Source organism: Leguminivora glycinivorella, chromosome 27 (assembly GCF_023078275.1).
Source record: "Leguminivora glycinivorella isolate SPB_JAAS2020 chromosome 27, LegGlyc_1.1, whole genome shotgun sequence".
NCBI classification, from domain to species: domain Eukaryota; kingdom Metazoa; phylum Arthropoda; class Insecta; order Lepidoptera; family Tortricidae; genus Leguminivora; species Leguminivora glycinivorella.
Window position 1 is genome coordinate 2,517,138 of NC_062997.1, and position 14,461 is coordinate 2,531,598.

A 14,461-nucleotide genomic window follows, 5' to 3' on the forward strand; every position below is an offset into this window, starting at 1 on the left:
TGAAAACACAATTAATACTGATTAATACTATTGTAATATTAGCTAAAAATTGATGAGCATTAGACTTTTCGTTCGTGGCGACATCTATTGACAAGTAGCAATACTGATAATGTACGCTAGTTGACGCGTGATTGTCGCTAGATGTCACTTAACTATGCCTATACAAATAACCCGCATTTACTGATGTATGGAGTTATTAAAGTTACAACTCTTCCCTTACTTATTCCTCTATGCTATAAACTATAAGTGTCAATAGATTTCCGCACCGCATTGCGACCTTGGTGCGGTGCGATAGTCTGTTACGGCTATAAAGCTAGAGGCACACCAGACTAAAGGCAAGTAAGACAATAGCGAGGTTCGATATCTAAAATAAGCCAAAAACGTGATTAATGGGCGCCCCCTAAGCTCAAAAAGGCTTGTGTTGTGGCTACTCAGATAAAAATGTAAATACATACTATAATCCAGCGGTTCTCAAACTCATTTTCCCATGGAACCCTTTTAGAAAGTAAAACATCTGACGGAACCCTTAATTTTTTTTTATTGCAATCTTTATTTTAATAAGCAATCATGATAGTAAAATCTAATCACTAGATTCTAATGTGAGGTATTACATGAAGCAGTTTTTTATTTTTTAACAATTGGTGAATATTTGGTTTTATGGAAGAGAGTTAAAGTTGATGCATATCAGGTACCCAAAATTCACACGGAGCCCCCAGAGAGGCTTTGCGGAGCCCTAGGGGTCCGCGGAGCACACTTTGAGAATGACTGTTATAATTCATACTAATATGGGAAAGTGTGTGTTTGTTTGTTTGTCCGTATTTCACGGCAAAACAGAGTGACGAATTGACGTGATATTTTAAGTGGATATAGTTAAAGGTATGGAGAGTGACATAGGCTACTTTTTGTCTCTTTCTAACGCGAGCGAAGCCGCGAGCAGAAGCTAGTTTAGCAATAAATACATTCCATAACTTCCATATTAGTATCGAAAACATCCATGACTCAAGTGCATATATCTGTGCTCATTACACAAATAAATGTACCGGGATTCGAACTCAGGACGGTGGCATAGCAGGCAGATTCTACGCACTAGGCCCGACTGATCGTCAATTTAGGTCGCGGCGAGATATTGTCGTGTCAATCATGTGCTTGCTCTTCAGGCCCATCCGTCACTAGCATTCTAGTGAATTCATATTACCATTATTATTTGCATATACCTAATTTGATAATTATGGAAGTATACTTATTTAGGTACAATTAAGTAATTTACTTTGGCATCAATAAATCAATGGAATCAATTCAAGCACGCGCCTTAAACACGTATTTATACATTAAACCATTAAAATATCCACAATTCCTTATCGACAAAAACTTGCAAAGTATTCGTGCATACAACACGCAAACTTATTAATTCTACGGTAATTTTAACTTAGGAACTAATAATTAAAGTATGATTATAATACTAAATGAATGCTACAGTAAAAGATTATTCGATTGATGCAATTGACCTCCACGGCGTGGTTTGAATTTGTATCCGTAATTGTCCGAGTAATTATTATGGCATTGTAGGTGCATTGAACACTATCGGTGGTTACGTTGCGAACCGGGTTTCGCTCCCGCGCTGAGAATAAACAGTATTAGAAGGCCGCTACTCGCGGACAGCGGTCTGTATCGCGGGCAACCGAGCGAAACTAAATTCATAAGTAATAACAAAATATACAACCTCCAGATTTGTAGCTTAATATGCTTAGTGTCCAAGTCATTATTGTAAAAAAAATATAAATTTTGAAAAAAAAAGTGGTATTACCCGTCCGAATTGACGAGACACGTGTCATGCATTGTTTGCACGCTAGTTGTCTTTTTCGATAAAGTCGTATAATAATTTGACAGTTCATTGAAAACATTTACATTACACAAGTTTTTAGGGTTCCGTAGCCAAAATGGCAAAAACGGAACCCTTATAGTTTCGTCATGTCCGTCTGTCCGTCTGTCCGTCTGTCCGTCTGTCCGTCTGTCACAGCCGATTTACTCGGAAACTATAAGTACTACAGTGATGAAATTTGATGGGAATATGTGTTGTATGAACCGCTACAAAATTATGACACTAAATAGTAAAAAAAAGAATTGGGGGTGGGGCCCCCATACATGTAACTGAGGGATGAAAATTTTTTTTTCGATGTACATACCCGTGTGGGGTATCAATGGAAAGGTCTTTTAAAATGATATAAAGTTTTCTAAAAAACATTTTTCTTAAAGTGAACGGTTTTTGAGATATCAGCTCTCAAAGTCGTAAAAAGTATGTCCCCCCCCCTCTATTTTTATAACTACGGGGTATAAAATTCTAAAAAAAATAGAGGTGATGCATGCTAATTAACTCTTTCAACGATTTTTGGTTTGATCAAAGTATCTCTTATAGTTTTTGAGATAGGTTGATTTAACTGTAATTTTGGTTAAGTTATTGGTTTATTATATTTGCTGCTACGGAACCCTTTGTGCGCGAGCCCGACTCGCACTTGGCCGGTTTTTTATTTGCACTATATCCGCTTCATAAAGTTATTATGTTGTTTATATTTTGTAGTTTTTGCTATAAAGTTTTGAAACAGTGAAAACTGGTTTCTAATGCAATGTTGCAAAAGGATATAGGTGTGTACTGTAGTATTTGCAGGTTTTATTAGGCCATGTTTATTTATTATTTTATGATCTACTATTTTATTGTATTTTGCTTTTATGCGAGTCAATTTTCGTGTTTAAAAGTCGTAAATATATCAATAATTAGCTGTTCGTGTCTATAATCCATTCGTTATCCCTCGTGTTTATTAATTGCAAAAGTTTTACAATTATTTTAATTATTTTCCTTTTAATCTTTTTCACTTGTAGTTTCACGGATATTTTGCAAGAATATGATTAAAGTTAAAAATACAGTCAATCCTTACAAATCAAGACTTTAAATAATGTTACTAATGTAACATATAATAAACATCAACTTAGCCCCAAACTAAGCAAAGCTTGTACTATGGGTGCTAAGCGACGATATACATACTTAAATAGATAAATACATTCTTATATACATAGAAAACATCCATGACTCATTAACAAATATCTGTGCTCATCACACAAATAAATGCCGGGATTTGAACCCAGGACCGCGGCTTAGCAGTCAGGGTCACTACCAACTCAGCCACACTGGTCATCAGTTAGACTATTATTGGTGGAGTCATTTCCATCTGCCTTTTCTTTGACAGTCTGATACCTAAAAGTCAATCAGAAAATTATTATTCTCTTTTAGAAAATTGAGAACATCCTGATTTTTACGTATTAATCAACCAACCCTAACTTTTTAACCCCTGACGCAAAAACGAAGGGAGTTTGACGTGTCTGTCTGTCTGTCTGTGTGTGTGTGTGTGTCTGTCTGTCTGTGACATCGTAGCTCCCAAACAGATGAACCGATTTGGATTTAGTTTTTTTTTGTCTGAAATCTGAGTTAGTCGGGAGTATTCTTAGCCATGTTTCATGAAAATCGGTCTACTATGTTGCGGTCAGGGGTTTTTTCCAAATTTTAATTCTGTGGTTAGATTGAATAAATAACACTGCACTTTTTCTCTGGCACTATTCATCAAGACAATTTTAATGAACACAATTGTTTTCATTCTTTAATAAACCCCCAACGCAAAATCGACGAGGTGTTATAAGTTTGACATGTCTGTCTGTCTGCTTATGTGTGTGTCTTGCTGCTCGTGCTGCGTTTATGGTATCGTAGCTCCCGAACGGATGAACCAATTTAGATTTAGATTTTTTTGTTTGAAAGCTGAATTAGTTGGGAGTGAATAGCCATGCTTCATGAAATTTGGTCCACTGTGTCGGGGTCAGGGTTTTTTTAAATGTTAATTTGACCTGTGTGGTGACGGGTTAAGAATTTCACCACCCCCTTTCTTCCCGTGGGTGTTGTAGAAGGCGACTATGGGATATGGGTTAAATTGTGGCGTAGGCAAGAGGCTGGCAACCTGTCACTGCAATGTCACAGTTTCGTTTCCTTTCAACCCCTTATTTGCCAAGAGTGGCACTGAAGCTTTAGTAGTTTCATGTGTTCTGCCTACCCCTTTATGGGATACAGGCGTGATTGTATGTATTGTATGTATGTATGTTCATTTTGTGGTTAGGTTTTTTCAAACCCTAAGGTTTGCCAAGAGTAGCACTGAAACTTGAGTAGTTGTGCTCTGCCTACCCCTTTATTTGAATTCAGGCATTGTTAAATGTATATTATGTAATATGTTCATGTCTTTGTAAATGGTTCTTAATGTTCTTATGTAACATAAAGAAAAAAACTAGTCAATAAAGTATACATAAATAGGTAGTTAGCACAGGATTTGACTGGTCATGCCACAATATTGATGTTCTTTCACTGTTATGAAAATATATTAAACATTTTCTAATTTACATAATCATGCTAGCATGACATAAGGTTTAACGTGTTAAACCTTATGTGGACACTAAGTAATTATTAATTAATAATGCAAACATAGTAAAACATGGAAAAAATGGATCAGTTGCATTTGACCCAGAGTCAAAATTGACCCGTTGTACCTTACACTAAATATTAGTTTTTATTCAATTTAGATTATGTTTTTAACCCCCGACGCAAAAACGGAGGGGTGTTATAAGTTTGACGTGTCTGTCTGTCTGTCTGTCTGTCTGTCTGTCTGTCTGTCTGTCTGTCTGTCTGTTTGTCTGTGTGTGTGTCTGTCTGTGGCACCGTAGCTCCCGAACGCATGAACCGATTTAGATTTAGTTTTTTTTGTCTGAAAGCTGAGTTAGTCGGGAGTGTTCTTAGCCATGTTTCATGAAAATCGGTCAACTATGTCGCAGTCGGGGGTTTTTTCAAAATTTTAATTTTGTGGTTATAAAATATTTACCCTTTTTATGGTTTAGTTTAAAATCCTATAGGTATAAAATAATTGAACAGTGAACATAAAAAGCCAGTGGTTTTCCTAAAATACTATGTGATAACTTTATATCTAGTTATTAGGCCAGTATTAGGGTAAAATGGTGCTATATGGAGCTTGTGACATGGAGATACAATTATCTGGTAAGTTTTCTTTTATTATTTACTATTTTTAACCTCCGACGCAAAAACGACAGTGTTATAAGTTTGACGTGTCTGTCTGTCTGTCTGTGTGTGTGTCTGTCTGTGGCATCGTAGCTCCCGAACGGATGAACCGATTTCGATTTAGTTTTTTTTGTTTGAAAGCTGTGTTACTAGGGTTGCAAAAAAACTTTTTTTTCTGGCTTGAAAAAAAAACATGAAAAAAAACCGTGAAAAAAAACATTTTTTTTTCTGGAGAAAATTTTTTTTTTCTAAAGTACGAAATCTCAAAATTTCAAAGTAGTTAATACTTTTATACGGTTTTTTAGACTTAACGTTATCTATTAAACGAATTTAATCAAATAACTTTAATTTCTAGTCTTATAAAAGTAACATTTACGAAATCTGTAGTTGGTAGTTATCACTTTTTACTGTTGGCAACACCACTGCCTCTCCACGCTACACGCAGCATCGGGGATTTCCCAATAAACGTTTGTATACTGAACGTTAATTGAATTAAAATTTACGTTATTGTTATTGAAACACGTTACAACTCACGAAAAACCGTTATTGTCGTATTATTTGTTCATCTGAAAAAAAACCATATTTAGAAAAAAAACCAAGGTGCTCGGTTTTTTTTCATGTTTTTTTTCACAATTCTGAAAAAAAACATTTGGTTTTTTTTCTATTTACAACCCTATGTGTTACTTAGTCGGGAGTGTTCTTAGCCATGTTTCATGAAAATCGGCCCACTATGTCGCGGTCCGGGGTTTTTTCAAAATTTTAATTGGCTGTTTTCTATTCATATATTTGTTCCTGACTGTACAAAAAAAGAGATAAAGGCAGACTTAATGCCACAAGATATTATCTACTAGTCAATATTTATAGTCCGAGTTCTTAACCAGATGTACAGTCCGGTCAGGCAGAAAGCATGAAACTTGGCATGTACATATATAGCTTATAGGTTTATAAGAAAATATGGAAGTAGAAACACGCCGAGGTGTCAATGTTTCCCCTCTTTCCCCCCACTTTTGTATCCCTGATTTCAGTTTTTTAATATTTCCATGAAAACCGTGAAAGCTATCATCACGATGTCTAGGAGAAGTATATTCTTCATAAAATTCTCTACAATATTGTCTATGGAAGTATAAAGCTAGAACTTATAATTTTCAAACTATGCTCATTTTCCCCTAACAATATTTCTCTTTGATGACCATCCGATTTAGCTCAATAGTCATGAAATCGCACGTCACTACCCCCACAAAGACAAAGGGAAAGGGCCGGTTTCCTCGGTGAAATCTATGTATGCATTACTTCTTTTTGCTCTTAGCGACTAGGGCAAATCGTATATCATTTTCGTGTAATATAGGGACGAGTTAATCATTTCTGAAAAAATCGCTGCACCTTTTCATACAAAAATCCGCCACTTCTCTCGGTCCTGGGGGCGTAGCCGAATAGTATTTCTGCAACGCGAAACGCCACCGAAACGCCGCAGAAATGTAGTCTGGCTCTGTCGCAAGAGCGATAGAGATAGATAGCTACGAAAGAGATTATTACCGTGAGCGTTTGTGAATTCGGCTACGCACACTGTGCTACTTTCATCCAGTTGTGACCCGCAATTTTCTGGATGTCGTCGGCCCAACGAGCAAAATTTATTAAATATTGTTCTTCTTCCGCAGATCATGAAGCCTGCATATAACGAAGGTGAAGCAGGCACAAACTACACTTAATGGTTTTCATGGTAAGTTCAATTTTTAACCCCCGACGCAAAAACGACGGGGTGTTGCCTATACGTGTTTGACGTGTCTGTCTGTGTGTGTGTGTGTGTGTGTGTGTGTGTGTGTGTGTGTGTGTGTGTGTGTGTGTGTGTGTGTGTGTGTGTGTGTGTGTGTGTGTGTGTGTGTGTGTGTGTGTGTGTGTGTGTGTGTGTGTGTGTGTGTGTGTGTGTGTGTGTGTGTGTGTGTGTGTGTGTGTGTGTGTGTGTGTGTGTGTGTGTGTGTGTGTGTGTGTGTGTGTGTGTGTGTGTGTGTGTGTGTGTGTGTGTGTGTGTGTGTGTGTGTGTGTGTGTGTGTGTGTGTGTGTGTGTGTGTGTGTGTGTGTGTGTGTGTGTGTGTGTGTGTGTGTGTGTGTGTGTGTGTGTGTGTGTGTGTGTGTGTGTGTGTGTGTGTGTGTGTGTGTGTGTGTGTGTGTGTGTGTGTGTGTGTGTGTGTGTGTGTGTGTGTGTGTGTGTGTGTGTGTGTGTGTGTGTGTGTGTGTGTGTGTGTGTGTGTGTGTGTGTGTGTGTGTGTGTGTGTGTGTGTGTGTGTGTGTGTGTGTGTGTGTGTGTGTGTGTGTGTGTGTGTGTGTGTGTGTGTGTGTGTGTGTGTGTGTGTGTGTGTGTGTGTGTGTGTGTGTGTGTGTGTGTGTGTGTGTGTGTGTGTGTGTGTGTGTGTGTGTGTGTGTGTGTGTGTGTGTGTGTGTGTGTGTGTGTGTGTGTGTGTGTGTGTGTGTGTGTGTGTGTGTGTGTGTGTGTGTGTGTGTGTGTGTGTGTGTGTGTGTGTGTGTGTGTGTGTGTGTGTGTGTGTGTGTGTGTGTGTGTGTGTGTGTGTGTGTGTGTGTGTGTGTGTGTGTGTGTGTGTGTGTGTGTGTGTGTGTGTGTGTGTGTGTGTGTGTGTGTGTGTGTGTGTGTGTGTGTGTGTGTGTGTGTGTGTGTGTGTGTGTGTGTGTGTGTGTGTGTGTGTGTGTGTGTGTGTGTGTGTGTGTGTGTGTGTGTGTGTGTGTGTGTGTGTGTGTGTGTGTGTGTGTGTGTGTGTGTGTGTGTGTGTGTGTGTGTGTGTGTGTGTGTGTGTGTGTGTGTGTGTGTGTGTGTGTGTGTGTGTGTGTGTGTGTGTGTGTGTGTGTGTGTGTGTGTGTGTGTGTGTGTGTGTGTGTGTGTGTGTGTGTGTGTGTGTGTGTGTGTGTGTGTGTGTGTGTGTGTGTGTGTGTGTGTGTGTGTGTGTGTGTGTGTGTGTGTGTGTGTGTGTGTGTGTGTGTGTGTGTGTGTGTGTGTGTGTGTGTGTGTGTGTGTGTGTGTGTGTGTGTGTGTGTGTGTGTGTGTGTGTGTGTGTGTGTGTGTGTGTGTGTGTGTGTGTGTGTGTGTGTGTGTGTGTGTGTGTGTGTGTGTGTGTGTGTGTGTGTGTGTGTGTGTGTGTGTGTGTGTGTGTGTGTGTGTGTGTGTGTGTGTGTCTGTCTGTGGCACCGTAGCTCCCGAACGGATGAACCGATTTGGATTTAATTTTTTTTGTCTGAAAGCTGAGTAAATCGGGAGTGTTCTTAGTCTGAGCCATGTTTCATGAAAATCGGTCTATGTCGCGGTCGGGGTTTTTTCAAAATTTTAATTTTGTGGTTAGGTTATCATCTATACTTAACCCCCAACAAAACTTTTCACTTGTCGGTGAAGGAAAACATCTGCGAAGGGTTCAAAGGTCTATGTGAAGTCCCCAATCCGCATTGGGGGTAGCGTGGGGACTGTAGCCCGATCCATCTGATGCATAAGAGAAAGCTTGTGCCCAACAGTGGGACGTCTATCTATAGGTACAATAGGCTAGTTTCCTACTAGTCAAATCAGCTTCTTTTTTAAAACTGTCAATATCAAAACGATTTGCTAATATGGAATTACTATGAAATACTGAGGAGTCTATTGATATTTAATGTATCGTAATGTACTATTGTATATTTCAGCATTGGTCCCATAATAAATGTTATAAGTAAAATTGATATACTCACGAAATACTCACTATATTGAAATACTCACTATATTGAAATACTCACGGTCTATTCTTTCTCTTATATTGAAACATAACTAATGTCCATATTTTTCTTGTAATTATGTGGTGCTTTATTTCGTGCACTGCATAAAATATTTTTCCCCTCACTAGCTCGGAAACACGTGTTTTGTCCTTTAATAGCAGCGGGTTAAAACGCATTTTATCCACTAGTGGGTAAAGTAATTTGACCTTGAATAAAATCAAATTAACTGCAATAACATTGATAAAAGTAGGTGAATCTAGTAATAAAGATGATTTACCACTTGTGAAACTACTGGAAGCAGTGATAAACGCATTTTTTGCGTTGTAGTTTCCTCGCTATAGTGAGAAGAAAAGTTTTATGTTACACTCGGGTGGAAATGTATTTTACTTCTCGTGTGTTAAAAATTCCACACTCGACGTTAAAATACAACTTTGCCCCCCTGTATAACAAATAACAATTATTTTAAGTATATTATGGAAACTAGCCTATTATTATTAGGAACCGCATTTAACCGAGGTAGGGTATGAACTCGCAACTTACGCGTTGAAAGTAACCGCTAAGCTACCGACGTAAAGGCGACAAGATTTTTACCTACTTATTTGAAGTTGGTAAATCAAATTGATGTGTAGGTACCTATTACTTAATGAGGCAACGTTTATACGCTCAGAGCAAGGTTGGTGCATCAATCTTGATTGCGAAATGCTCATCTCTGCGGCATAGAGGTTACGGATGAGTACTGTTGCTATCGTTTGTGCATAATCTTAAGACGCTACAGGAGCGAAAATGCTAAAATGGAAAGGAGCCCCCCTTTCAACTTGGGAATTTTAGTTAAAACAAGTGTTATTAACTAGATTTATCGAAAAAAAATTGTCCATTAACCCTTAAATGCATAGTGATGTATATATGCATCATGCATTTTTGACTCTATTGACAGCATGTCAAAATTAAAATTTGAATAAATCTTTGTCAAGGTCATGTATTTAAGGGTTAAGAACAACTCAGTTAAAAGATATTGCGAAAAAATCTTTTAAATCGAGATTCCGCTCTCGACTGTTTCCTCCTTCAAAACTTAAAGAATCGTAACGAAATTTGAGAATGTGAATAACAATGAAATTATCTGTGTCGGAACGTTTAGTTTTTTTGGCTAATTGTTACCAATTTTGAATACCAGACCTTTTTTTGCGCCATCATTAAGGCCGTTTTTGGAAATTTTTGATTGGCTCTAGCGTCTTTAAAAATAAGAATATCAAGAAAATCAAAACGGTCCGATACAGATAAAAATAATAATAATCTGTGTTGAATAAATCAGTGCTCTATCTTCAAAAACCAGGGAGGAAATAGTCGAGAGCGTTTGTATGGAGAATTTACCACTCCTGTATCGTCTTAAACCAAAGTGTCTGGCCTGAGTGGACGCTCGGAGCAGAGCGTTTAGCGGGGTGAGCGAGCTGCGTACATCCTATCCAGCGTCGACTCAGGATAGTTAGGACCACAGACCAACCCCTATAGACATCTATTACAAGACGACTCGCGGTGGCCAGCCTTCCTAGTATTTGCACTGATATAAGCGCGGGCGCTCGCCGTGCCCGATCAGTATCGACCAAGTAACAGACCCGAAAGCAGCGCGTGTTTTTCGCACAAAAAAATTGGAAAAGGGTATTTTGATGCCTTAAAGATGTCTTAGTGTGAAATGGTGTGGAAAGGTAACAAGAAGCTCAAATTTAAAAACAGACGGCATTACATTCCACAAATAAGTCATATTTATAATTTATTCAGAGCCGGCATAGGTCAACTTACATTGGCCACTTACGCGTCAGTAGAGGGACAGTCATACTTCTGTCCCTTTTCATTTGGCGCGACTGCCCGCCGTCCTTGAAACGGCCAATCACAGCGCGCTTAACACATTCCCCGCCCGCTCCTCGCACCCCAAACAGTGGTGACTCGTATCGCGAACCAAATATACAAGACTGCCACTCTATAGGAGGTTCTCTGTGGTTAGGACACTTGTATGAGCTTCAATTGCTTGATATGCACTCCGCTCCAAGGGACAGTAGACCTGAGTATTCGATATAAATTCCAGCTTGATATCTCCATACCCGAGGAAAAGCGTCTTGACAGAGACGGACGGGACAACAAAGTGATCCTTAAAGTTAAGGGTTCCGTTTTTAACCCTCGACGCAAAAACGACGAAGTTTGACGTGACTGTTTGTGGCATTGTAGCTCCCGAACGCATTAACCGATTTAGATTTAGTTTTTTTTTGTTTGAGAGCTGAATTAGTCGGGAGTGTTTTTAGCCATGTTTGATGGAAATCGGTCCACTATGTCGGAGGTTTTTTCAAAATTAAAGTTTTGTAGTTAGATTATATTTACACGGGGCTATCTTTTTTCCGTTTCTATTGCCGATAGCTCATCGTTTAGTCTCTTTTGGTGTGACCAGTGCCTTATCGGACATAAGATATCGGATGTCGGAAGGATTTCAATGGAAACAATCCAAACTGGCGCCTATAATGTATCGGATATCAGTCCTGCATCCGATTTTTTTTTTACTACGTCGGTGGCAAACAAGCGTACGGCCCGCCTGATGGAAAGCGGTCACCGTAACCTATGGACGTCTGCAACTGAAAGAGTGTCACATGCGCGTTGCCACCCCATTAGAAACTTGTACATTCCCTTTTGCTGTGTTAAATACACAGTAAAAAGGGATCGGATCGGATAATGTGAAAACGCACTAACGTCGATCAACCTAAGTTTTTAACGCGAACCGCGCCTCCGTCTTTCTGGGTGAAGGTCGCTACTCTTAGCCAGACGGCGAAAAAACACGTTGGGAACTAGTTTTTTATCTGTGGTTTATTCTGATACTAGTAATTGCTGTTTTAACAACCTTTAAAGTATCTAAAAACGTTAAATATCTCGTGTCGGTTTTATCGCTCCCTCTGGCGGTCGCTTTTTGAACATCGACCAATTCAGTACGTTCGCTGTCATGTCAACTGGATGCCAAAAATTTTCATGTTTAAATTTAAACTAAATTTTCGTGTTATTTGCTTTTAAATGTTTCAAAATTGCCATGAAAAATCTTCAGATGTCTACACTCAATAATGAACTTGAAGTCACATCGTTAAGTGGCCTTCCAGAACTATTAAACTAGACGGAGACTTCATCAAGCGGGCGCAGAGCTGCAGTTTGGAAGCGGGTTATTCGTGCAGGTCGTGCGCTCGGTGCGCTCCTTGCCCAGGTCGGCAAGTCGACATCGACGGTCCGCGACCGCGGCGGCAGAGCAGAAGCAGCGGCGCGGCAGGGCAAAAGCGACGGAGCGCCGTTTGAAGGATTTGGAGCGTCTCGTTCGCTGCTCTACTTCTATTTCCTTACTATGAAGGACATTCACTGACTGTTTAATATAAAAAAAACTACGAAATAATCAATATTTTCTTGTTCGAGAAGTGTCAATTGTCAATATTTTGTTGGTGATATATCGTGTTTAGTGGTGGTGATTAAGTACCTACTATGTATTTTCTTTTTCTGTTTACATCCAGTGGTTGATGCGCATATTCAAGACTGTTTTACCTTGCGTTACACATACTTTTGCTTTGGGTATACCCAAAGCAATTTAGTGATAATACTTATTTTTACGTATAATTATAATGTTAATTGTTTTATATTTCTAGCTGTTTAGACTTTATTTTTATTTTTAGTATTAATTTACTTTATGCCTTCGCAACCATGCCTGAATCCGCCGGAGTTGCTGCATTGCCCTTCTTGCTCGGATGGAAAGCTATACAAAGGTCGGCGGGGTCTCGCTATCCACACGACTTTCAAACATGGCACCCGTGTGGATACCGACCAGCCGATTACCAGTGTTTCGCAACCTACACAACCTACCTCTACTGGGGGTTCTGCGGCAACACCGCTAACGGTAGAAATACCACTTGCGGAACGACTTGGGCTGTTGAAGTGCAACTACCCAATTATAAAACGAATACCCCGCGGTGCGCGTTACACTGTCGCACGCTGCCTCACTGAGTGTGTAGCCAAGGTTGTCGCAGAAAATTCTTTTAAAGCATGGGAACGTCTGCTCACTTTTCCCTATACAGTTTTACATGTCGAAAAATCAAAAAAGGCCTCACTCACCTCTCAAATTAAAATAAACTCCTTATCTATCTCCGACTTACCAGACATTACTCAACTCTCTGGATATACACGATTAAGTCATAATTCGCTTAATAACAAAATAAAATCAATAGAAAATAAACTTTCAGAGGGAAATGTGAGTGGAGCTGCTCGACTTTTATTTTCCAGCGACGACTTAGCTGCACACTCAGCTGCCACCTATGCTGCCTTAAAAGAAAAACATCCAGTACCCCCCATCTCTTCAATACTGCCTAATCCACCCTCCATCGACGATCCTTCCGTTACTGTCACCGAAGATGCAGTGAGCCAAGCCATCGCTTCTTTCCCTAACGGGTCAGCTGGCGGGATTGATGGCTTGTCTCCTCAACATTTAAAGGATCTGACTGCGATGATGTTGGGAGATGCGAGGTCAGCCCTACTCAAAGAAATAACATCTTTAATTAACCTAATGCTTTCAGGCCGAGTAAACACGGATATTGTCCCACTACTATACGGCGCCAACCTAGTGGCGTTGGCGAAGAAGGACGGTGGCATCCGCCCGATTGCGGTTGGCTGCACCCTCAGACGTTTAACATCAAAATTATGTTGCAAACAATTTAATCAAAGATTAACGAACATCTTTAAACCTCGGCAGCTAGGATTTGGCGTAAAGGGGGGTTGCGAGGCGGCTGTGCACGCTGCGCGCACATTCCTCAATCGTCCGGACTACGATGTATTTGTAAAAATTGATGTCAAAAATGCGTTTAATTCGGTCGACCGCGGTGCTCTGTTAGCTCAAGTCAAAAAAGAACTGCCTGAAATCTACACATACCTTTGGCAGTGCTACGGAGCACCATCAAAATTATTGTTTGGCAATGAATCAATTTTATCAAGTATGGGCTGCCAACAGGGCGACCCCCTTGGGCCCGCAATTTTTAGTTTAGTCATCCATCCCATCATTTCTAATCTAAATTCTAAATTCAACTTGTGGTACTTGGATGATGGCTCTCTCGGCGGGGACGCACCCACCGTGCTACAAGATATACAGTCTATCATAGATAAATTCTCAGAAATCGGCCTGGCTTTAAATTTTACCAAATGCGAAATCTACATTCCAGATCACGTTCCCTTGAATACAAAAATAGACATTTTAACCAATTTCAACGCCATTCTACCAAATATTTCTGTTCATTCGAAAACATCCCTCACTCTTTTAGGCTCACCTATTTTTGATGAATCGATCGAACCCGTTATTAACTGTAAGTTGAATTTATTTAATAACACCTCAGATCTTCTATTTCAAATAAATCCCCATATGGCCCTTTTCATTATCCGGTTTTGTTTATTTACGCCTAAATTCATGTATTTACTCCGCAGTTGCCCAATTTGGAAATTTCCATCTATTTTGTCCTCCATAGATTCCTCACTTCAGGCAACTCTCTCCAAAACTCTCAACATCCATCTTGATACAAGGTCGTGGGCCCAAGCGGTTCTTCCTGTAAGGCTTGGTGGTCT

General features: G+C 39.7%; 1 protein-coding gene across 3 annotated transcripts in view; it reads left to right on the forward strand.

Annotated features, from left to right (window-relative positions):
- The first annotated feature begins 1,652 nt into the window (after nt 1-1,652).
- The window catches only part of LOC125240278 (Krueppel-like factor 3), a 117,099-nt gene continuing 104,290 nt past the window's right edge, over nt 1,653-14,461 (forward strand). Inside the window, exons 1-3 of one of the 3 annotated variants that reach the window (XM_048148142.1) lie at nt 1,653-1,700; nt 4,924-5,080; nt 6,757-6,818. In XM_048148142.1, coding sequence (XP_048004099.1) covers nt 6,807-6,818 — 12 coding nt within the window. In that variant the 5' untranslated portion in view covers nt 1,653-1,700; nt 4,924-5,080; nt 6,757-6,806. Of the gene's footprint in view, nt 1,701-2,525; nt 2,641-4,923; nt 5,081-6,756; nt 6,819-14,461 lie in introns of those variants that run through there. The other 2 variants (XM_048148144.1, XM_048148143.1) reach the window with 2 other exon arrangements.